The sequence below is a fragment of the Triticum urartu genome, chromosome 2 (genome assembly GCF_003073215.2).
Source record: "Triticum urartu cultivar G1812 chromosome 2, Tu2.1, whole genome shotgun sequence".
Taxonomy (NCBI): domain Eukaryota; kingdom Viridiplantae; phylum Streptophyta; class Magnoliopsida; order Poales; family Poaceae; genus Triticum; species Triticum urartu.
In genome coordinates, this window is record NC_053023.1 from 82,286,535 (window position 1) to 82,311,473 (window position 24,939).

At 47.9% G+C, this 24,939-nt stretch overlaps 1 protein-coding gene across 4 annotated transcripts; it reads left to right on the forward strand.

The window, feature by feature from the left end:
* Window positions 1-7,640: 7,640 nt before the first annotated feature.
* Window positions 7,641-12,327, forward strand: LOC125535986 (probable protein phosphatase 2C 65). Of its 4 annotated transcripts, none has more exons than XR_007294874.1 (5): window positions 7,648-8,741; window positions 11,157-11,288; window positions 11,380-11,753; window positions 11,835-11,893; window positions 11,969-12,327. XR_007294874.1 is itself a non-coding variant. In XM_048699067.1 (3 exons), exons 1-3 carry the CDS (start codon window positions 7,827-7,829, stop codon window positions 11,432-11,434), a joined length of 1,098 nt encoding a protein of 365 aa, XP_048555024.1. In that variant the 5' UTR covers window positions 7,641-7,826; the 3' UTR covers window positions 11,435-11,672. The 4 variants fall into 4 exon arrangements, 2 of the variants coding, with proteins under 2 accessions (XP_048555024.1, XP_048555025.1); XR_007294873.1 differs by having other exon boundaries at window positions 11,835-11,888; XM_048699067.1 differs by lacking the exons at window positions 11,835-11,893; window positions 11,969-12,327 and having other exon boundaries at window positions 7,641-8,741; window positions 11,384-11,672.
* Window positions 12,328-24,939: the final 12,612 nt, after the last annotated feature.

Here is a 24,939-nt window from a genome sequence, read left to right on the forward strand (position 1 = left end):
GTAGTTTCATTGGTGAACGTCACTATGTTGATCATATCTACTATATGATTCACGCTCGACCTTTCGGTCTCCGTGTTCCGAGGCCATATCTGTATATGCTTGGCTCGTCAAGTATAACCTGAGTATTCCGCGTGTGCAACTGTTTTGCACCCGTTGTATTTGAACGTAGAGCCTATCACACCCGATCATCACGTGGTGTCTCAGCACGAAGCACTTTCGCAACGGTGCATACTCAGGGAGAACACTTCTTGATAATTTAGTGAGAGATCATCTTATAATGCTACCGTCAATCAAAGCAAGATAAGATGCATAAAAGATAAACATCACATGCAATCAATATAAGTGATATGATATGGCCATCATCATCTTGTGCTTGTGATCTCCATCTCCGAAGCACCGTCATGATCACCATCGTCACCGGCGCGACACCTTGATCTCCATCGTAGCATCGTTGTCGTCTCGCCAATCTTATGCTTCCATGACTATCGCTACCGCTTAGTGATAAAGTAAAGCATTACAGCGCGATTGCATTGCATACAATAAAGCGACAACCATATGGCTCCTGCCAGTTGCCGATAACTCGGTTACAAAACATGATCATCTCATACAATAAAATTTAGCATCATGTCTTGACCATATCACATCACAACATGCCCTGCAAAAACAAGTTAGACGTCCTCTACTTTGTTGTTGCATGTTTTACGTGGCTGCTACGGGCTTAAGCAAGAACTAATCTTACCTACGCATCAAAACCACAACGATATTTTGTCAAGTTGGTGCTGTTTTATCCTTCGCAAGAACCGGGCGTAGCCACACTCGGTTCAACTAAAGTTGGAGAAACTGTCACCCGCAAGCCACCTATGTGCAAAGCACATCGGGAGAACTGGTCTCGTGTAAGCGTACGCGTAATGTCGGTCCGGGCCGCTTCGTCCAACAATACCGCCGAACCAAAGTATGACATGCTGGTAAGCAGTATGACTTATATCGCCCACAACTCACTTGTGTTCTACTCGTGCATATAAAATCAACATATAAAACCTAGGCTCGGATGCCACTGTTGGGTTTCGTAGTAATTTCAAAAAATTTCCTACGCTCACGCAAGATCATGGTGATGCATAGCAACAAGAGGGGAGAGTATGATCTACGTACCCTTGTAGATCGACAACGGAAGCGTTTGGTTGATGTAGTCGTACGTCTCCACGGCCCGACCGATCAAGCACCGAAACTACGGCACCTCCGAGTTCTAGCACACGTTCAGCTCGATGACGATCCCCGGACTCCGATCCAGCAAAGTGTCGGGGAAGAGTTTCGTCAGCACGACGGCGTGGTGACGATCTTGATGTACTACCGTCGCAGGGCTTCGCCTAAGCATCGCTACAATATTATCGAGGACTATGGTGGAAGGGGGCACCGCACACGGCTAAGAATATGATCACGTGGATCAACTTGTGTCTCTAGGGGGTGCCCCTGCCTCCGTATATAAAGGTTCAAGGGAGGGGGGCCGGCCGGCCAGGAGAGGCGCGCCAGGAGGAGTCCTACTCCCTCTGGGAGTAGGACTCCCCCCTTTCCTAGTTGGAATAGGATTCATGACGTGGGAAAAGAGAGAGAGAGAAGGAGGGGGGCGCCGGCCCCCTCTCTCCTTGTCCTATTCGGACTATGTGTGGAGGGGCGCGCGGCCCAGCCCTGGCTGCCTCTTCTCTTCTTCCACTAAGGCCCACTAAGGCCCATATACCTCCCGGGGGGTTCCGGTAACCTCCCGGTACTCCGGTAAAATCCCGATTTCACCCGGAACACTTCCGATATCCAAACATAGGCTTCCAATATATCAATCTTTATGTCTCGACCATTTCGAGACTCCTCGTCATGTCCGTGATCACATCCGGGACTCCGAACAACCTTCGGTACATCAAAATGCATAAACTCATAATATAACTGTCATCGTAACCTTAAGCGTGCGGACCCTACGGGTTCGAGAACAATGTAGACATGACCGAGACACGTCTCCGGTCAATAACCAATAGCGGAACCTGGATGCTCATATTGGCTCCTACATATTCTACGAAGATCTTTCATCGGTCAGACCGCATAACAACATACGTTGTTCCCTTTGTCATCGGTATGTTACTTGCCCGAGATTCGATCGTCGGTATCCCATACCTAGTTCACTCTCGTTACCGGCAAGTCTCTTTACTCGTTCTGTAATACATCATCCCGCAACTAACTCATTAGTTGCAATGCTTGCAAGGCTTAAGTGATGTGCATTACCGAGAGGGCCCAGAGATACCTCTCCGACAATCGGAGTGACAAATCCTAATCTCGAAATATGCCAACCCAACATGTACCTTTGGAGACACCTGTAGAGCTCCTTTATAATCACCCAGTTACGTTGTGACGTTTGGTAGCACACAAAGTGTTCCTCTGGCAAACGGGAGTTGCATAATCTCATAGTCATAGGAACATGTATAAGTCATGAAGAAAGCAATAGCAACATACTAAACGATCGGGTGCTAAGCTAATGGAATGGGTCATGTCAATCAGATCATTCAACTAATGATGTGATCCTGTTAATCAAATGACAACTCTTTGTCCATGGTTAGGAAACATAACCATCTTTGATTAACAAGCTAGTCTAGTAGAGGCATACTAGTGACACTCTGTTTGTCTATGTATTCACACATGTATCATGTTTCCGGTTAATACAATTCTAGCATGAATAATAAACTTTTATCATGATATATAAGGAAATAAATAATAACTTTATTATTGCCTCTAGGGCATATTTCCTTCAACAGAGCAGGTCGACAGTATGACGCCAGTGTCCTCGGCGTGGGTTAATGAAGTGTTGACGAAGCCCTCAGTCCAGCCGAGGTGACGTGGTATGTCGCTATGCCGAAGTGACAGCGCTGCCCAACCCGGATCTTTTACCTGTGCACAGAAAATAGTGCCAGTCGAAGATAATAGTAATATTTTTAAAAAAAGGTTGCATGATTAATAATTTATGCAAAGTGAGTAATAAAAGAAATATGGCCCGTGCACTGAACACCCGACAAGGTTGGACCCTCTTGATGATGCCGAAGTCCCCGAGGCAACCGAACATGTCGGTATGGCAATTCGATCAACAAGGTAATCACGCGAGCCGATTTATGCCGATTGGGACGACGACGTCGGCTTGCCGAAGTGACCGCATGATGCAGTCGGACTCGATTACCTACACATGTAAAATAGTGCAGTCCAAAAAATAATAATACAAATATAATTTAAAAAAATCTTGCATAACTAATTTACGCAAAATAATTTTTTAAAAGAGATGTAGCCTGGCGTCGAAGCCAATGTCGATGCGGGGCGCCGGCGTGACAAAGCCTGTATTCATAGGGCGGTCCGAGTCCCCGATGAAGCGTTCGCCGAACTGCAAACGGGAAACTGGCTGAACCATCACACAACCATCATTAATGCGGCCGTCATTTGACAGACATGTGTACAGATGATGGAACAAACCAGAGTAATAATTCCACAGGAAAAATAAACTCAAGCAAGAAAAAATTATTATGATTAATAGCACCTAGTTTATCTGTTGCAGCAATCTGAAGAAAGGTTACATCCAACATTGGGACTCGATCCGCACACTCATTGCCTGATGGGCGATGAAGCGACGACATGGCGATGCTGGCAAATGTTGGCTTGCTGAGGCAAAACCCCCGGTCCAGCTAACATGACGAAGCTGGTCGGCTGGTGACACCGAAGTCTCCGGAGTAGGTTGATGAAGAGATGGAGAAGCCCCCAGTCCAGACGAGGTGACGGAGCAGGTCGGTAAGCTGACGCTGCAGCCGCTATGCCAGCCGAGGTGTTGAAGCGGTTCAACATGGCAGACATTGGTTTGAAGAAGCTACGGCTCGGCCATGCCGACGCTGGTCATAACTTGTGACGTGGTTAAAGCCGGATTGATGAAGTGACCGAGCGGCGATGTCGGCGCGCCTGACCCGTGCAATCCGTGAGGCGATGGTGTTGGTGATAATTTAGTCTTCGCGATGACGAACTCTTGTTCGGCATGCCGAGCTGATGATCCGATAAGGTTGGGCTCGGCTCGATGAAGCGACGATCTGTCTAGCGCAGGCCGGCAGACGTGAAGTAAGGGTTGGTTTGACACCGGCACGACGGTGAAGATTACCTCCGAAAAGGAGCAAAATTTGTGAGCATGTGTTCGGAAACAAAACACAATACCCTAGAAAGAGATTTTTCCAAAAAGGTTGTCCAATATCCCGTTCATGAAGAAAGATGAACTCGGGTCGGATTCGTATTCGCGCAGAAAACATATCCGAAAAGTGATGCACTAATCGAAAGGTTCCCGGAGTTTGGACGATCGGATCGAGCTGAAATTTTGAGAGGTGGTAGATATAGGAATTCCGCAGCCGATCAACGGTTGGATCTTCCAAAGGACGTCCAAGCTAGATGCTGGACACTATGCTCCAAATTCGTCCAGATTCTCGTCCAGATTTGACAGGGCTCCGGTATATCGGAGATCGACGGAGATTGCTCCACCGGAACGTGACGAAATTTTATAGTATTGTTGTAGACTCAATTCCGCACAATTCCAACGAAGGAATCGTCAAAGCGATGCTCGAGGAGGTGGTAGTAGCGGATACAAGTTCGCTGTTCAGAAAAACAGCACGGTCGCCCGAGGGCAATGTTGACGTTGAGCCCCCGAGCTCCATGGATGATTCCTCCATCATCATGATAGACATCGGAGTTGATGTTGATGAATGCCCTCGTCCGAACATGACAATTGGAGGCAGGGCACAGTCCTTGGTCAAGCCAAGGCGACCAGTCGAGCCGGCAACAAAGACGCCGACGTCGCAGTTGATCTGCAGACCAGCCATTGATCCCTTGCCGATCACACAGCGGAACTCTCAATGAAAGCACCATTGTCGCTGTCAAAACCGGTAGATCTCGGGTAGGGGGTCCCGAGCTATGTGTCATGGATCGATGGGTAACAGGAGACAGGGGACACGATGTTTACCCAGGTTCGGGTCCTCTTAATGGAGGTAATACCCTACTTCCTGCTTGATTGATCTTGATGAATATAGAGATTACAAGAGTTGATCTACCCCGAGATCATATTGATGTTGCTATGACTTTGCCATGCTTAATGCTTGTCACTTTGGGCCCGGGTGCCATGATTTTGGATCTGAACCGTTTATGTTATCACCATTATATCCATGTTCTACATCCGATCTTGCAAGTTATAGTCACATACTACGTGTTATGATCTGGCAACCCCGGAGTGACAATAGTCGGGACCACTCCCGGTGATGGCCGTAGTTTGAGGAGTTCATGTATACACCGTGTTTTAATGCTTTGTTCCGGTTCTGTATTAAAAAGAGGCCTTAATATCCCTTAGTTTCCAATTAGACCCTGCTACCACGGGAGGGTAGGACAAAATATGTCATGCAAGTTCTTTCCATAAGCACGTATGACTATTTACGGAATACATGCCTACATTATATTTATGAACTGGAGCTAGTGCCGTATCGCCCTAGGTTATGACTGTCACATGATGAATATCATCCAACAAATTACCGATCCAATGCCTACGAATTTATCCTATATTGTTCTTGCTAGATTACTACTGCTATCGTCACTACTGCACTTGCTACAAAATTACTGCTATCACTATTATTGTTACCATTGTTGCTGTCACTATTATCAAAACTATCATATTACTTTGCTACTGATCACGTTGCTGCAGACAATTAATCTCCAGATGCGGTTGGATTGACAACTCAGCTGCTAATACTTGCAAATATTCTTTGGCTCCCCTTGTATCGAATCTATAAATTTGGGTTGAATATTCTACCCTCGAAAACTGTTGCAATCTCTATACTTGTGGGTTATCACACCACCCCTTCGTCCAACCTTTTCCATAGGATAATCAATCACCTTAATTTACATACCTTACAAATTCTACTTTAGTTTACTTATCAAACTTCTCATCAAAGTATAAGGTAAATCATGAGCAAAAGTTGATAAATATTAATTACACGATCGCACTAAAATGGACTAAATCACAAACTAACATATTAGAGTATTTATATCCCGTTGCAACGCACCGACATTGTCCTAGTCTATCTATATATCTATACTACTTAAAAGGAATGCAAGGTTTCATGTTTTACTTTTCTTTCCACCACGTCTTCATCTAACTTTTCCATATGATAATCAATTATCTTAATTTACTTACCTTCTGAACCAAATTCACTTTAGTTTACTTACCAAACTTCTCATCAAAATATAAGATAATCATGGGAAGAATTTGATAAATATTTATTTACAGCATTAATATGGGCACTCCTAAGGAAACTTTCCTACATATTGTGATCCATATTTATAACCCATTACAACGCACGAGCATTGTCCTAGTGCACAATAAAAAATTGGATAACTGGAGCAAACACAATCCAAAATAGACTACTTTTCTGTATTTCGGGCATGTGGCAAGTTGAGGTGAACCCTACGATAAAAAATCTACTAGTTTGTGTGAATCTCCCCCTCCCGCCGGGAAATCTAACTAGAGAATCGTCCACCTTGGCATGCCATAGAGACCATATGTGCCGACTTGGTCTATTTTCGATAGTATCCCTCTCCTGAAAAAACTAAGCCGAGACCCATCCACCTTAGAGCATCTCCAACAGCTCCCCTATCTCAAAAATAATCACCATTTACAGGATGCTGGGTCAAAAACCCTCCCGAACAGTTCCATAAATTGGTTCTTTCCTCCCGCTAAAATTTTGGCGGGATAGTAAGCACCTGAAACTTCACCATGCCCTACCCTCAATGCCAGAATCTCGCGGGAGCGCCGCCGCCGCCCGCCGCCTCGCGCCATCGGCCACTTCATTGCCTCGTGCTGCCCTTCACTGGTTGTCGTCACGAGTGTCACTGATTGATGGGCCATAGGTCATTATCTAATATTTTAATTAAAAGTTAAATAAAAATGAATTGAGGGGAAGAAGTTTACGAGAACTGTCAAAGATAGTTCTCAGGCAACTTCCCCTAAATTTTAGGGTCTTCTCGTAGCTAGTTTTATGGGAAGTTTTTTAAGGGAGCTATTTTTTTAACACAGTACAGACGCTGACGCTCATACATTTCAGATACACTCAGCCCTGCGAACGCACGCACGCACACCCTATCCCTCTTAGCACCTTCGAGAGACTGAGACGGCACATCATCTTGAGATTGACGAAGTCGTCATAGACGCCTTCGTAGTCGACTGGAACGTCTCCTCCCACTGAGCGCACATCGCTGAAAGTTCTGGAATAAATCCAGAAAAATGTAAGCATCCGTGTCAAGTCTAGAGCTTAATCCCCAGTGGCTGGGGATATCACTGCCCTCCTGACCATCCAGCCACAACTCGCTTTGCTAACGGAGCTGTTTTTGGAGTTGCTCTTAGAATGCCACATAGCTAATCCATTTTCGACCGCATTTACTCCTGCAAGCCAAGTGTATGGTGCTGATTTATACAAAATCTCAAAGATACACAAGCCGCCAGGTGGCACAAGCCTCACTCTCACCCTTCCCTTTTGCAGTCTGGCCTACGGGCAACAGGAAAAACCCCCAGAATATTTGCGCCGGCCACCGCCACTTTTCTACACTCCCGTGGCCGCGGTGTGGACTGTGGAGTCGCGTTTGAATCATTCAATTCCATTCCATTCCATTCCACCCAACCTCCCTTCCTTCCTCCTTCCCCTCCCATTCAATTTCCCAAACTCCCATCCCCCACTCCGTCCGTCACGCACCCGGACCCCCAAACCCTAGCCCCCACGCGCACGCAGTCCATGGGGTGCGCGCACGGCAAGTGCTGCCTGCCGCGGGGCGACGGCGGGGGGCGGCGGGAAGGCGGCGGCGTGCCGGGCGGCCGCGGCGGCTCCACCCTCGGCCGCGCCGCGGTGCCGGGGGCCGGCCTGGCGCTGGAGTACGCCACGCTGACGGTCGACGGCCTCTACCCGGACTCCCCGGGCCGGGAGACGCAGGACGCGTACCTGGTGGCCACGCGCTTCGCGGGCGACCCCGATCTCCACCTCTTCGCCGTCTTCGACGGCCACGGCGCCTGCGGGGCCGCCTGCTCCGGGTTCGCGCGCGACGCGCTCCCGCGCCTCCTCCTCCTCGCGGCCGAGGACGACGGCGCCGGCGCCGGCGGGAGCCTCCTCGCGACGGACCCCGCGGGCGCGTTCCGGGCGGCGATGATTGGGGTCAACGAGGAGATGCACGCGGCGCCGGCCGTCGACGACTCCATGAGCGGGACCACGGCCGTGGCCGCGCTCGTGGCCGGCGGCGCGCTCCACGTGGCCAACGTCGGGGACTCGCGCGCGGTCGCCGGGGTCTGGCGCGACGGCCGCGTCGCCGCCGAGGAGCTGTCGTGGGACCAGACGCCGTTCCGCGCCGACGAGCGCGCGCGCGTCAAGGCCTGCGGCGCGCGGGTCATGTCGGTCGAGCAGGTGGAGGGCGTGCGCGACCCGGACGCCGAGGGCTGGCTCGCCGACGAGGGGGACCCGCCTCGCGTCTGGGCCCGCGACGGCCTCTACCCGGGCACGGCCTTCACGCGCAGCCTCGGCGACCTCGCCGCCGAGGGCGTCGGGGTCATCGCCGACCCTGAGGTGAAGACCGTGGAGATCACCCCGGCCCACCTCTTCTTCGTCGTCGCAAGCGATGGCGTCTTCGAGTTCCTCTCCAGCCAGGAAGTCGTCGACATGGTGATGATTTTCTCCCCCTTCTCAAATTTCCTTGCTCCTTTGCCTTTGCTGAGCTGATCCATTTGGAAGTTGGTGTTTTACCTACCGCATACAGTATTCTTGAAAGAAATTCGTAGGGTGTGCCTGTGAACTTCTAGTGTGGTGAATCTGGTTAGCAAGTACTAGTAGTAAATTGGTAATAAGCAGGGTGCATTTTGCTTGAATGACTTTCAGTCACAACACCAGTTACTCATATTTGTTGATCTGTGTCTGATTAACTAGAGCCTTGATGTAAAGCTTTGGATCTTGCCATCTTGGAAGTAGCCAATGATAGTGAACCAACTTCTAGTGTGGTGAATGTAGGTAGCAAGTACAGTAGTAAATTGGTAATTAGGAACGACTTTCAATCACAACACCAGTTACTCATATTTGTTGATTTGTTCGATTAACCTAGAGCCTTGACGTAAAGCTTTGGATTGGAAAGTAGCCAATAATAGTGAACCAACTGGCTTACCGTGAATTCCCATTCCTTCAGTAGCACGCACGAATATCTGGCTTCCATGCATTCCAGTTTCATCGGTAGCATGCATGCTTATTAGTAGCACATCGGAGCTGTAGAAAATTATCGCTTCATTGTTTTTCTTTTCTTCATATTATAACTAGCTACCAGTTTCTTGACATGTCCACTACTACCTTTAATGAGCTAATAACATGTAAAGCAACCCAAACCATCTCCCCTGGATTTCTCCCAAAATCCCATTAGGCCATGTTCGGTTAATCCCCTTGCCACAGGGATTGAAGGAGATTGGGGAGGTTTGAGAAGGATTTTGACTTGCAAGGGATTTAATCCCCTCCAATCCCTCTCAAACCTCTTCAAACCCTGCCAAACCGAACAAGGCCTTAGGGGGGAGGTGAGTTTGGTAGGGTTGGAATGAGTTTTTTGCTCAAACCCCCTAAAACAGGGGATAGTTGGAGTTGCTCTTTAAGTGTCATTTTAGGTCCAAACATGTTTGATGGCAACCCACCCAGTAAATATTCTTATATACTCCACTTATGAGTTTATAGGCTTGATCAAGTCTGTCTGGCCTATGATGATATTGAAGCCCAATTCGATGTTGACCTTGACTTGCTCTGTCCAACGAAAGTATGAAATTATTTGCTTTATAAGTATAGTGACATCTCTGATGAGATTATTATTAACTTGTTAGGTTGAAGAGTAGGGCATGCGATGTTAAGCATTAAACCTGTAGTTAGAGAAGATAAGCATAATCATAAAAACAAAGATAAGATAATATTTAGTGATAAATTCAGCGGAATGTGTTGAGAAGTGGATGTGCTTATAATATGTTGGTGAGCCAGTAATGGAAACGGGGATACCTAAAACATTCATGTATGAGAATATTGACAGTCAAGCAGAGTGCAGAATTATTTCAGCCCTTTACCGATTATCGTGGAGCTATATTGCTATTTAAGGTTATGAGCGGTAGTATTGAGTTGTTGGGAATCTAGTAAAGATGTATAGTTCAGTGGGTACAAGGAATTAAAAATAACTCGTGGGGTCAACTTTTATATCCAGGAAACAAATGCAAATGGTCCTGCATATCGCATTTTTACTCCATTCTTGTGTGTACTAAAAAGCTACTCATTCAAAAAGCTGGACGTGTAGGTTGGTGTAATGATTATGAAATGGTCAGGAATTTGAGGTTGATTGATGTTGCCATTACGAAAGCCACCACTCTAGATAAAGTTCTGCATAAGTGGATGTACCTTTACTGAGTAATAGATGAATAGTGGACCAGCATCTGAGCTGTATTGGTGAATTGACTAATCTGAAATGTGTCCAGCAAAAAGAACGTGAGAAAATGGACTGAAGGTTCATGATTTATTATACTACTTTCCTGTTGTACTGCCGATGAAGAAAAAGATATTGGCCATTTTATTGGTCTTGGAACTGACAAGTCACTTCAGAATTGACTGCTGATTGCTGAATCGCTAGTGATGTGCTTGCATGTTGTCAATTCTGTTCTGATTAACATGGTCTGGAGTTCTTAATGGGATGGTCCCCTGTAAACCCTCTCTTTTCCTTTCCACCACTTCCCTAACTAGTGCTCTTAGGAAACCAGGCTGGTAACAGCCTTTATGTTCTTCCAAGTTCTTTCATCTTTCCTGCGCATGATGCCCTCCTTGTGTATGCATCTCCATGAAGTGCACCCATGTGCGATCCACCATTTTGGTGTGATCAAACTATGACAGTTTTATTTTAGATATATATTTTAGATGGTGGTCTCTACTCTCTATGCCATATCATGCACCATTTGAAGTCCTTTAGTATCAATCTCATGTAATAATGTATGTGGTTTTGCTTGCTCTGGTATGCCTTTGGTGTTCTCTGCCTCCATGTCCGAAATGCTATAACATTTGTCTCAATTGCTACAGGTGGCTATGCATCAAGACCCTCGAGATGCTTGCGCAGCAATCGCTGCAGAGTCATACAAACTATGGCTAGAGCACGAAAACAGGACAGATGATATAACAATAATCATCGTGCATATCCGGGATGCTCAAAATGTACGTGCACATACCTTTTGATTATGTAGGCATAATACCGCAATTGTTGGTGGCTTTGCAGAAATTTATTGTCTTTCCAAAATTTACTCAGTCAGGTCCTGCAGGGAGTGACAAAGAGAACTCCAGCAGCACCGGGGCGCCGATAGCATTGCACACGGTACAGCCAGAGCTGCATGTATTTGTACCGTCGGAGCTACCTGTATTTGTACCGTCAGAAGCAAGTCACCTGAACGCAGTGGCTACTGCTGAACTGCGGCGGCCATCCTCCTCTGGCTCTCCATCGGAACGACGCCTCTCATGCGTTGCTCCTTCGCCTACACACCCTTTACTGGAAGGAGGTAAAGCATCGGAAGCTTCCAGGTCGACCCAGATCGACATTCCTTTATCCGAACCAGTGGAAGCTTGGCATCCTAGTCAAGGTGGTAACAAGCTAGAGCGGGCAGTCTCCTGCTGACCATGCATGAGGTAATGTCACCAGTCTCCTTCTAACTGGGGAATGGTGTAAACGCAAACAATCTCATATCAATTCACTCTTTTTCATTGCAGTCCTCTAGCTTAAATCTCACAACAGGAGTGGCAGCACACCCGTCGTCATCCCCCGTAAGGTCTCGCCCTAATCAAGTTTCTTTTCGTCGTATTTCTGGACCGATTTGCTTAGAAAACTTTTGACATTTTTACAGGGGGCCTGACTTCCCGAACAGTGGGTGTGATGCAGGCTGGCAATGTTTGTTCTGCGCCGGTTGCAAGTTGCTCGTGTTTTCTTAGAGCACCTGCTGACTGACAATGAAAAGGATTCTGACCCAAACAGGGTCGTTTAACATAAGGATTGATGGGCTTGAGCTTGTGGCATTGGACGCCGCCAAGCGTTAACTGGAAATGGAGTCAAGTATCTGAAGAATTTGTATTTGTTATTTATCACATCATGTTAAGTTGATGCTTGCAGACCTGCAGTCATATGGTATGAGCTGCGGTGCAGTGTGATACCGCAACGAATAATTGCCGCTTATTCTTAATCGGATGGGAAGGAAGTGGTCTTTCAGTCTTTGTGAGTAGGATAGTGAGAAATGCTCAGGGCTTACTGAAAGAGACTCCTTAGCTTTATATTCCACCAAAATGCCTTGTATGCTCCTAAAAACTCTTAATTTGGCAAGTCATATTACTCCTTGTGTTTCAAAATGGTTGCAAAATTTTAAATAACTCACTAATATGTTGTTTTTGTTATTTAAAATTGCAAGCAATAGCTAGTACTCCCTTGGTGATCTAAATGATCTTATATTTCTTTACGTAGGGAGTATTGTTAAACATGAACCTAATCACATTATGCATGCATGTACAAAGTATAATTGTCTGTCAAAAAGTTTCTTAATAAGAATACTTCTTATGCAGGTGTAATAAAACCCCCAAAAAATGTTGTTGGTCCGTCATCAAATAATACAGCAGCCAACAGAAACAGTAGCAATACCATCTCGTTGGTCCGGTTGACGACGGTCACTGAACCTGTAGATTTTCCAGAAGTATATATACATACGCAGTAATTCTAATTTTCTCAGTTGTACATTCGACGTGTGGGACCTAGCGATGAGTTATTAGCGGGAAGCAAACTGTTTCTGTTTCTGCTGGGAACCACCAGCCGTCAGCGCGCCACCGGCGATGAATCCCACAATCTCCTTCCCCAAGCCCAGCCATGGCGGCAGCCACGAGCTGGCTCCTCCTGCCTGCGGCCCTGGCCCACCCGCGCCGCCGCCCAGCACGCCGCGCCTCGTGTGGAGGCATGGCGTGGTCGCCGACGCGGAGTTGGCGGAGGGATGGATGGAGGGGAGGCGGTCGACTGCGAGGCTCGCGCGCGCGGGCGCCTCGCCGGCGGAAACGTGGTGCTCAACCCCGAGTTCTTCCAGACCGATTCCTCGGTAATCTGAGCTCAAACCAGTCCCCGTTTCAGAAATTTTGCAAGGCGCTGGGCCGGGTTCCACACAACACAGGGGGCTTCATCCTCTTCACAATAGCAATGTTGGCGGTTCTAAAAAAAACAATTTTGGCTGGACTTCCTTTTTGGCGAAAAGCATCAGATATTATAAAAGTTCACCATAAGTAACTAAGTACTCCCTCCATCCCAAAAAGCTTAGATGTATCTAGCACTAAGTTAGTGTCAGATATATCCAGTTGGGAAACAAGTTTGGGATAAACTTTTCGGACGGAAGAAGTATAAAGCATCAAACATAATAAACTCATTAGAGTTAATTACACTATTCATACATAAACTTACGGGGGGCGGATACAATTTCATACAAAAACTTGCAAAATGACTCAATTGGGTCCCTAAACTTACTTTGCGGAACAAATTGATACAAATTAGCCTGAAACATGCCACGTCGGTTGAGACACCGAATGAGAGGCACGCGCCGGTCGCTTTTGTATTGCGCACAAACCACCCCAAGTAGACCAATAATCCAACCCGTGGTCCTCAGAGAGAGATGGGAGTAGAAAATTTGAAAACGACACTTGAGGTAATGCGAATTCTTCCATTTACACCATAGTCCCAGCACAAACCCCTTCGCCTCTCTGTCTTTCTGTATCTAATCGACCCCTTCCTTTTTCTGTTTCCCATCGGCCCCTAAGGCGACGCTGCCTAGTTGGTCGCCGTCAACGAGATCGACGCTTGATGGGGCCGCGTCCTCGTGGCATTGGCGAGTTTCTGCCGGATTACGGTATGTATACTGCTTCTCCTGTGTTTGATTGGTCCCCTGTTTCGGTCCACTCATGGCTAGGGTTTTGGTCGTACTTGATCGGTAGTATTTCCGCCCGCGTGTGGTTCTTCTTTGGTACATATGGTTGGTAATCGAGCATCATTAGATGAAAGTGTAGGCGATGTGTCCAAGGGGTTCACAGTGTCTACTGAAAACGATTGTTTGGCTGTCATTTTCAGATGAACAGATTATAAACCTACTCCTAGCATCCAATCCTTCTGTACACATTCCAAGAACAGGTTTCATACTGCAGAACGGCATCAAAAAACTACGCCCAACATCAAAATTTGTTGTGTTATGCTAAAGGATCACATACCGCAGAACGACATCAGAAATTACGAATGGAAAAGCACATCCGTTTTTTTGGGCCGAAGTGAAGCTCATATGTCACCCTCCATTCTTCACTATAGTCGCCGACCCAGCCACCCTTGTGACCGCCACCGTCGCCGCCCATGAGCCGTGCGCTCATAAGAAGGGGTTGGTAGTCTGCCGACGAGGACACCGCATCATGGCGCCAAGAGGGGTTGGGCACCGACGACTCTTCTCCATGTTTGTTGGACTCAGTCGAGAGTGGATTTTCGGGGAAGAAAAGAGGAGAGTGGCTAGGGATTTGGCTGTTGTGAAGCGAATAGAGAGAGGGCGAGGGGATTTGGACGGGCTACACGGGGATCTATTTCAGCATACAATAGGGGCTTTCTTGTAAATTATCTTGGACGTGGGGTAAATGCTCCAGCCGACGTGTCATCCGACGTGGCAAGTTTCAGATTAATTTGTATCATTTTGTTCCCGCAAAGCAAGTTTAGGGGCCCAGTTGAGTTATTTTGCAAGTTTTTGTATGAAATTGTACCCACGCTGTAAGTTTATGTATGGATAGTGTAATTAACTCTAAATATTATATCGAGATTCTGAAATTTTTGGTTGGACGATTACAAGCGCGTATTCCAAGTTTCAACACGGTACCAATTATAGTAATATGCTAGTCATGCTAAGTGGATGCAAATCAAAGTCTGGTATGCAACTGCCGGTATGTCCACTGGATGGCAGGTTATATGATGTTGCGAAAGTGCTGAGTTGAGCTCGAGCTCAGCTCAGATACGCTCGTGTTCTCTCCCGTTGTCTCTGTGCAAGATTCGGACAACCCAGCTCATGATGTTGTTGGTTTTCTAAGAAGAGCAACTGCATTGTTGAATCTGATAAAATATACGTATATAGCCAGTGATATACATTTAGTTCAATGGCATACATGAACACATCCTTTAACTCCATAGCCACATGAACACAACTATTTGTCATGTTTAAAAAAAAATACAACTGGAGTTACATTACAGAGTTCTAAAGCAAAATTAGATCGGCACTCCTCGTCGCTTCCTCCCTGGCAAGGCACCACCTTCATGTGTAACCTGAGCACGACTTGTAACAAAATGAACAAATGATTTATGAGGGGGTATCCTTGATTCCCATGCAACTAGACTGAAGTCTCCTTCCAGTGTAGCACTAGGATCTACTAGAAGTTTCACCAATGTCACACTTGGTGATTCCTCCTTGATTGGAACATTACTTGTCATGGTAAGTGGATGCAAAGCGAAGTCCGTGATGTTCACTGGATGGCCTTGTTCTATATATAAGCATACTTGGCTGCACACCATGTATGGAGAGGTTTCTTTTAACATATCTTACCCCCTTGTCAAATAAGCAACGCCAAAACTGAACATCACTACAAAAAAAGACACATCCGTAACATTTTGGGTCGAACGAATTTTTTTCCTGTCATACATATGACACTTCTATGACGATAATTGTGACAAAACCCGGTATCATCATAGATATGGTGGGCTCCTACTTCTATGACAAAAAATCATGATAGAGAATGGACTTTTCGTCCTGGGCGGGCCGGAGACGTAGCTGCATGACGGAAAAAACCATGGTAGAAGCGAGGGGAAGGAAAATTTTGGGGAGTTCCCGGTTACGGTGGGAGGTCGGGGGCCGAGCGATGCGCGTTTCTCTCGTACACGTACGCGCGTGTGTGCGAGGCGTTGGCTCTAACTGAACCCGAGCGAGGCGTTGGGCTCTAACTGAACCCGAGCGATTGCACTGCAGGCTACGCGTTACTGAATCCGAGCGATCAATCGATGGCTGTTAACTGAACCCGATCGAGCGATTCCTTTGCTACTGCTGCTAACTGAAGCCGATCGATGGGATGAACAGTGAGCGTTGCGGGGGGGGGGGGGGTGGATGAACAGTGAGCGGGGGGGTTGCCTCTGGGTGAAAGAGGGCCCCAGGGGGGGGGGGGGGGGGGGGGGGGGGTTGGATGAACAGTGAGCGGTGGCGTTGCCTCTGGATGAACAGGACCCCGTGGTGTGGTGGAGGGATGGATGAACAGTAGACGATGGAGGGGTGCCCGTGGAGGGGTGGATGAACAGGACCTCGTGGTGTGGAGGGCTGGATGAACAGTAGACGGTGAAGGGGTGGTTGAACAGGACCTCGTGGTGTGGATGACTGGATAAACAGTAGACGGTGGAGGGGTGCCCGTGGAGGGGTGGTTGAATAGGACCCCGTGGTGTGGAGGGCTGGATGAACAGTAGACGGTGGAGGGGTGGTTGAATAGTAGCCGGTGGAGTAGCGCGCGGTGGAGGCTGGATGAACAGGAGCCCGTGGAGGCTGGATGAACAGGAGCCCGTGGAGGCTGGAGGAGGTCGACTGTGGAGATGAACAGTATCTCGTGGAGTCCCGTTTTGCGGTACGCCACACCCCTCCCGATGAACAGGACCCCCCTTTCGACCGTAGCGCTCCAACACAAGTCCGTTTTCTCCGTTTTGCGGTACGCCACACCCCTCCCGATCAACAGGACCCCCGTTTCGACCGTAGGAGGTTCGTTTCCTCCGTTTTGCGGTACGCCAGACCCCTCCCGATGAACAGGATCCCGTTTCGAATGTGGCCGGTCGAACACAAGGCCGTTTCCTCCGTTCTGCGGCACGACAGGCCTCGTTTCCATCGCTTGTTCCGTCCAAGCCCTCCCGATGAACACGACGAATTCCGTTGCCTCCCATGAACACAACGCATTCCGTTGCCTCCCCATGAACACGACGACGATGCTGTTTCTCCGTTCCAACCCAGCCATGTACATGAGCCCTGGCCGTACGTATGCGCGAGTAGGCGTTCGAGACCCCGCCCGTATGTACACATACGTGGCCATATTTTCTTTCTTGCACCCTGGCCGCTGTACGTACGTGTAAATGCTACGTGCGCGCCTCTACTACGACACGTGCGCGCCTCTACTACGACACGTGCGCGCCTCTACATCGACCAGTATGTACGTACATGTTCGCGACCAGAATGACAACGCTACGCACGCTTCGACCAGGTGGGTCCCGACTGTCAGCCACTTCCTTGCCTGCGAAGATGTAGCTGGTCGGTCCCAGTAGTCAGGGGGCGAATCATTTTGTTTTTTTGCCCGGACGCACTTCCTTGCGTGCGAAGATGTAGCTGGTGGGTCCCAGCAGTCAGGGTAAAACGTTTTTTTCGCGAAATACAGTGGCCCGTCCGGTGGGTCCCAGCTGTCAGGTGGAGGAATCATTATTTTCTACGTAATAAGGAGGCACTTCCTTGCTGTGGCCGTGGACCCAGCTGTCAGTCTCTCCACGTACAGTCCATGTCCGATGGAAGTCGTTCCTTGACCACGTTGACCACGCCGCGCCGAGAGCACCAGGGCGGTGGACGAGGGCGAGGCCTAGGAAGGGGACGACACGGAGGCAGGGAATACTCGGCAGTTGTTTCCCACGCGGAGGGGAGTACGACTGTACGAGGGTTTACTGATTCGTCTGCCGTCGCCAGAGAATAATAGCAGGTGTGGGTGAGTAGAGGGATGGCTAGGCCAGCGATGGGAGTACGGTCGGGCGGTGAGGCCTGCGCGGCAGCATAGCCGGCCGTGAGGAGGAGGGAGCAGGCAGTCCCGCTGGCGCTTGTTTGAGCGGCTGGAGCAGGAAGAGCAGAGATTGAAGAAGCACGACGGCCGTTGGATGGACATCCAACAGACAGTGCTTGTGCGTCAACCTCTTTTTAGAAAAGCCTCAAATCTGTGGAAAACAGCATACATCCCATCTGCCATTATTTCTAATAATTTACAGCCCACACGGAGGGGAGTACGACTGTTTTTAATCCCGAAATTTCGACTCACATTCAAACTGATTTAAAAAAATAAATATATATCAATATAAAATCCAACAAATTCTCCACGCATAAAAATTAATGTAATTTAAAATCTTGAAATAAAAAAAAAGATATTTGAAACTAATTGCCGGTTTGATGTGTTTTAAAAATGTACAACCCATTGCTCATTACCGACGGGCCATTTTCTCGGCCAGCCGAATGAAAGCTTTCCTCGTCTTAAAAGATTTGCAGCCCAACAGGCCTGACAAAGCGACTTACTTGGCAAGTCACAAAAAACTGGGCTGTGGCCATGGACCCAGCTGTCAGCCACTCCACGTACAGTACTCTTCCGATGAAAGTCGTTCCTTGACCACGTTGACCACGCCGCGCGGAGAGCACCACAGCGGTGGACGACGGCGAGGCCTAGGAAGGGGACGACGCGACAGTGGAAACCCGCGTGGAGAGGACTACGAGGGTTCACTGGTTCGGCTGCGGTATGAGGCTGCCGTCGCCGCAGGGCCTGGCCAACGGTGGGAATAGTAGGGGGCGATGAGGCCTCTGCGGCAGCACATCCGGCCACGGGAGGCAGGAGCATGCGGCACGACCGGCGCTGTTTTGGGCGGTCCGAGCTGACAACGGGGGAACGTTTTTTTCGCGAAATACGGTGGCCTGTCCGGTGGCTCCCAGCAGTCAGGGGGAAACAATTTTTTCGCAAAATACTGGTGGCCCGTCTGGTGGGTCCCCCCTGTCAGGTGGAGGAATAATTATTTTCCGCGTAATAAGGAGGCACTTCCTTGCCGCTGCCGTGGACCCAGCTGTTAGCCTCTCCACGTACAGTACTCTTCCGATGGAAGTCGATCGTTGACCACGTTGACCATGCCGCGCCGAGAGCACCAGGACGGTGGACGACGGCGAGGACTAGGAGGGGGACGACTCGGAGTCGGGGAAGACGCAGCAGTGGATGCCCACGCGAAAAGGAGTACGAGGGTTCACTGGTTCGGCTGCGGTGTGAGGCTGATGTTGCCACAGAATAATAGGGGGTGTGGGTGAGTAGAGGGATGGCCTAGCCAGCGGTGGGAGTAGTAGGGGGCGGTGAGGCCTCCGCGGCATCACAGCCGGCCACGGGAGGCAGGAGCACGCGACACAAGCGGCGCTGGTTTGGGCGGCTGGAGCAAGAAGACCAGAGGTTGAAGAAGCACTACGGCCGTTGGATGAATATCGTACGGTAACAGGAGCTAGAATCGTTCATATTGACTAAGTTGACAAAGCCCTCCGTCCCCGTCAACTTGGTAGGCCCACAAGTCAGCCTCCCACTATGCTGGGTTCCAGCTGGCAGGGGGAATATTCATTTTTTTGTGCGTAATAAGGAGGCACTTCCTTGCGTGCGAAGATAGCTGGTGGGTCCGACATGTCAGCGGGGGGCATTTTATTTCACGAAATACAGAGGCCCTTCCGGTGGGTCCCAGATGCCAGGTGGAGGAATCATTATTTTACGCGTAATAAGGAGGCATTTCCTTGTGTGCGGCCGTGGACCCAGCTGTCAGCCTCTCCACGCACAGTCTACTTCCGATGGTGTCGTTCGTTAACCACGTTGACCACGCCGTGCCGAGCGCATCCAAGGTGGTGGACGGCGACGAGGCCCCGGACAGCAACAAGCCGGAGATGGGAAGACGCGGGAGTAGAGTCGCAGACAGAGAAGTGTATGAGGATTAACTGGTTCTAGTGCGGTGTGGTTCGGCAGTCGGTGGAGAAGAACAGGAGGTGTGTATAGGTGGAGGGATGGCCTGGCCAATGGTGGAGTAGCGCTTCATAGCGAAGCGTGCTAAGCAGAGCTGCTAGCAGCAGGAGACGGGAGGTGGTCCTGGCGGCGCTGAAGGAAGAAGACGAGAGATTGAAGATGGATGCCGGTTGTTGGATGTAAATCCAAAGGCTCATATATCAGAATCATTTGTTGATTAAATTGACAACGACTTGCATTGGCTTCGACCTATTGACCCACATTTCAGCCTCCAAAAATGTGGCACGTATTCAACCTATTTTTTCAAAATTTATAGTCTTTTTTACGCGGTAGAATTTACAGTCAATTTGATCTTTTTTTTGAATTACAGCCATTAGCTGGGCTGGGTGAACAGATAATGTAGCGTCCATACGGCCCGTTTATTTTATTTCCTAAAAAATTACATCCCATTTTCACTTTCTTGAAATACAGGATTTTGCTGGGCTGATTCTAATTATAATGTTGGGTTGGGCCAGCAATGTTATCAAAAAATAAAAAGAGACTGAGCATTTTGTTATAAATATATTTAAATAATAAGTGATATTATTACATTCGTCCTTAAATTTACAATCTTACCAAGCTTTATATAATAACATATAAAATAATTTTTTTTAGAAAAACAGGAAGCATCTCCCCAGTTCCATTGCTGAGAACGAAACCACAACATATTCTGATACAACAGCTCAAAGAGCAGTTCGAAAGCAAAGGTAGAAAAGCTACAAAATAGGGGGGTGGATGAACAAGTTCTCTGAATAACACAAATCACCTGAGCGGTGCCAAAGGCAGAGTGGATAGAGCACTCAAATGACATAAGGAGGGTCCAGCAAAGCCTTCATGGTCTTTAGCCGAGGGACCGTGTCAGCCTGCAGCGACCAGTAAGTAAGCGGAGACACCGGGCTGGAAGGCGTAGCATGGCAGATGTCCCTCTTTTTGGCGCCAGGTGCCCATCATCTTCATCAGAGATCTTGAGACGAGCCCACGGGTCCAGCTCCAGAGCAAGTCGAGCCTTGTTCAGCCACAAGTGATCGCCAACGGTTTCTGGAGGGATCTTGATAGGGTTTCCACGAAGCTCATCAACTTGTTCTTGTCCGATCCGGAGGAGAGAATCGCCCAGTTTCTCACCATGTTCCTAATCAACCTCAAGACCTGCGGAATGGAAATCCAGGAGGTGTTACTGAAAATCATAGCATTTCTATATTTCCAGAGGCACCAAAGGACAGCTGAGCTAACAATGTTTAAAACTGAGCACTTTTTGGTAGCAATACAGAATCTGGCGACAGATTCGAAGGATGAGCCAATCTGACTAGAGCAATATTCCTCAATGTGGGCCTACAGATGTTTAGCAACTATACATTTAAAAAATAGGTGAGAACAAGACTCTTGTTCCAAGCAGTAAACACAATCAAGGGGTTTGATGATGTGTCTCTTCCTAAGGTTATCCCTAGTCATCAATTTATTTTTGGAGAGAAGTCAGAGAAATACATGAATTTTAGGGGGAACTCTTAATTTCCAGACAGCAGGGATAAACACGGGTTGAACCCCTCTGAAGTTGATAACATGATAGAGGGAGCTGGAGGAATGCTTCTCTTTATTGTCCAGCTTCCAAATCAGGGCATTCGGCTCGGCAGTAAAGGTAATGCTTTTGGCAATTTCCTCCAACTGGAACCATTGTTCCATGAGACTATCACTAAAGTTCCTTCTAAAAGAGAGTTTTAGGCATTGACCGTCCCAAACTTCATTGACACTTTTGTTAAGCTCATTGCGGACAGAGTAAATAGGCCAAAATTGGACTGCTAGGGGGATGTGCCAAACCAAGTATCTTCCCAGAACTTGGTTCTGCTCCCATCCCCTATGTTCCATCTGTAGCCAAATTTCACAGCATGCATAATAGATTTTAATCCTTTCCAGAATCTAAAGGTCTTAGGGTTGGAGGAAGGGACAAAAATATTAGGTTTATTTCCTAGGTATTTATGGGCAATAAGAAGCTTCCAGGGTTTCAGGTCTTCCTCATAGAATCTTTTAATCCAAGACCCTAGAAGACAGATGTTAATTTCTTGAAGGTTAGGTATGCGTAGGCCTCCAAAATCATTTTTCATAGAGACTAGGGCCCAATTAGCAAGGTGTAGCTTCCTATTTCCCTCAAAATCATTCCACAAGCAATGAGACATCTGAGAATTTATGAGGTTCACTGCCCATTTAGGGAACTTGAAGAAGGAGAGGAGATACACTGGAATGCTAGCCAAACAAGCTTGTATGAGGATCAGTCTACCTCTGTAAGAGAGAAGTTTGCCCCTCCACCCAACAATCTTTTTAATGATTTTATCCAGAAGGGGTTGGATATCCTCTCTCCTCAGTTTATCATAGTGGAGGGGGATACCTAAGTACTTAATGGGGAAGTTACCTTTATTACAGACTAGAATAGAGAGGAAGTCAGCTAACTCCTGATCATCCATGTTGATAGAGATGGGTTCACTTTTAGAGTAGTTGATTCTCATGCCTGAGACTTGTTCAAACCAGGTTAGAACAGTTTTCAAATTGCTAGCATGTGTGGAGTCATTGTCTAAGAAAAGGATGGTATCATCTGCATATTGAAGGCAGATGATGCCACCAGGGCAGACCTCAGGACAGAGCCCTACAATCAGACTATGATCAGCAGCTTTGCTCAGCATTTTAGTAAGAACGTCCATTACTAAATTAAACAAAAGCGGGGAGATGGGGTCACCTTGCCTAAGGCCTTTACCAGCAAGGAAAAAATCACTTTCACAATTATTTAACTTGACCCCAACAGACCCCCCATGAGTAAGTTGCTGGATCCAACTCTCCTTTATGAAAGGCTTGGAAAAGATCTAACAGATCATTTTTCACCAAGTCCCAAAAATGCTGGTAAAATAAGAAGGGAATCCCATCAGGACCAGGAGCCCCATCAGGATAAGAGCTAAAAATGGCTTCCTTCACCTCTGTCTCTGAAAAAGGGGCTTCTAGCAGCTCATTTTCAGCAGGAGAGACTTTTTTCGAAGCAGAGAAAATTGTTTTGTAGAGAGAACACAGAAGGGTTTTCTTTCTTAAACAGGTCTTTTTAGAAGTCACTAGCCACTTTCAGCATCTTATCTATCTTAGTAACAGGGTCATTAGGGCCATCAAGGGAGTGAATGAGGGTTTTCCTCCTCCTCTGGTTAGCTACTACATGGAAGTAAGCAGTATTTCTACCACCCTCATTAATGTTCCTATCTCTAGACCTTTGTTTGGCTTTGATTTCTTCTTGAAGCCAAATTTTCTTGAGCTCTTCATGGACAAAGTTTAATCTATTAGTCTCAGCCTCAAAGAGGTCAGTGGTTTCTGCCTTAATATCTAGAGAATCAAACTCAAGGAGGAGAAGCCTTTTGTATCTTCTAAGATTAGCTTCCTCATTGGAGTTCCACCCTTTGGTAGTTCTTCTAAATCTTCTGATTTTGATCTGCCAATTTTCTAGGGGGCAGCTGCTTCCAGTAGGCTCATTTCAGATTTTCCTGACTAGCTCAGTAAAATCTTCTCTAAGCAACCACCACTTTTCAAATTTAAAATTATTGCTCTTTGAAGTTTGGTTGAGACCAGAGTCCCAGAGCAAAGGAGTGTGGTCACTACCACATCTGGACAGAGCTCTACAACTAGAAAGGGGAAAAACTATCTAATTCTGTGTCACAGAAAATTCTATCAATGGTGGACATAATCCTGGAGCAGCACTTCCAACATATCTAGCAGAACTGTGGGTTTTCCTTCTGACAGGGCTATTCTCAACTTTATGGGTAAACATTTTGCAGATAATACAACTCTTGGGCTTGACACATTTATCCAAATGATGCCCTGGTTCCCCACAGTTGTAGCAGATTGTAACGCCCCAAGTCCGGAGCTTCAGATGCCTTCCATGTTTTCGAGTGTTGTCGGGTGTTTCGTTTTGGTTCGTTGCATCATGTGCATTGATCATGTCATCATGTCATAAATCTTTTGCATCTCATCTAAATAAATGGCATGGATCTTTGATCCATTTAAACCGAGGGAATTCACTTGGTGATTCTCTTTATAACATATCCTCCCAATATTAGGGGGCTATAATAAATATTCCATCCCTTGGAAATTACCGCAACACACTTGCAAAATATTCCATGCTTTTCTTACTATATTCCTCGTCTCTAAACTTTGCCCTAAATTATTTCTTCAACTTTCCGGAGTTCCACCAGTAACCTCAACTTTTTTGGACACTTCTATAACCAAGCCCTAGTTCAAACCCATTTGAATTAAATTCAAATGAGTTTGAATGACATCTTCCAATCTTGCCTCTCCTATTTTTCGTGGACCGTGCACACTTTTACGCGTTCGTGAAAATAATCCCTGTGCCCAGATTCCACCCCTACCTTCTCTTTCTTTTCTTTCTCTTTTCTGTTTTGTTTTAAAAAGGAAAAGGTGAAAGAGAAAAGGGAAGGAGAGAGCAGCCCAGCAGGCCTCTGGCCACTTCCCTCCCCACGCTGGGCGACCTCCTAAGTCCAGCCGCAGCCAGGCCTACCCACCTTGGGCCAAGGCCCATCTCCCTAACTCCTCCAAACCCTAGGCCCAGCCGTCCCATTCCCACCTAAACCTAGCCCGATCCCCTCGCGCCCCCCTTCTCTCGGTCTCCCTCTCATTCCCGCAGCGCCGCCATATCCCCTCGATCCCCATCTCTCTCTTGCCCGATCCCCTAGCGCTCCTCGCAGCACCACCTCCCCCGATCCATCTCTTCTCCCTTCGTCCTCCACCTGCACCGCACCACAGGCAGAGAGGAGCGAGCGCCGCCTCCTCGTTCCTCATCCCTCTTCACCTCCTCGCCTCCCGTCGCATGGCCCGGCGCCAACACAGCTGCTGCTTCGCCGTCCTTCAGCTCATCGTCGCTTCCTTGCCCATCTCCGGCGCCGCGCGGGTGGGCGCCACTGCCAGAGCTACTCCTTCCGCCGCATCGCCGGAGTACGCCGAGCGC

What these genes read in the sequence shown, in the direction of transcription:
- LOC125535986 (XM_048699067.1), top strand. Translation starts at nt 7,827, where the DNA reads ATGGGGTGCGCGCACGGCAAGTGCTGCCTGCCGCGGGGCGACGGCGGG. An exon ending in GCCAGGAAGTCGTCGACATG is followed by an intron (nt 8,742 to 11,156) that starts GTGATGATTTTC and finishes CAATTGCTACAG; the next exon opens with GTGGCTATGCATCAAGACCC. An exon ending in ATATCCGGGATGCTCAAAAT is followed by an intron (nt 11,289 to 11,383) that starts GTACGTGCACAT and finishes TTACTCAGTCAG; the next exon opens with GTCCTGCAGGGAGTGACAAA.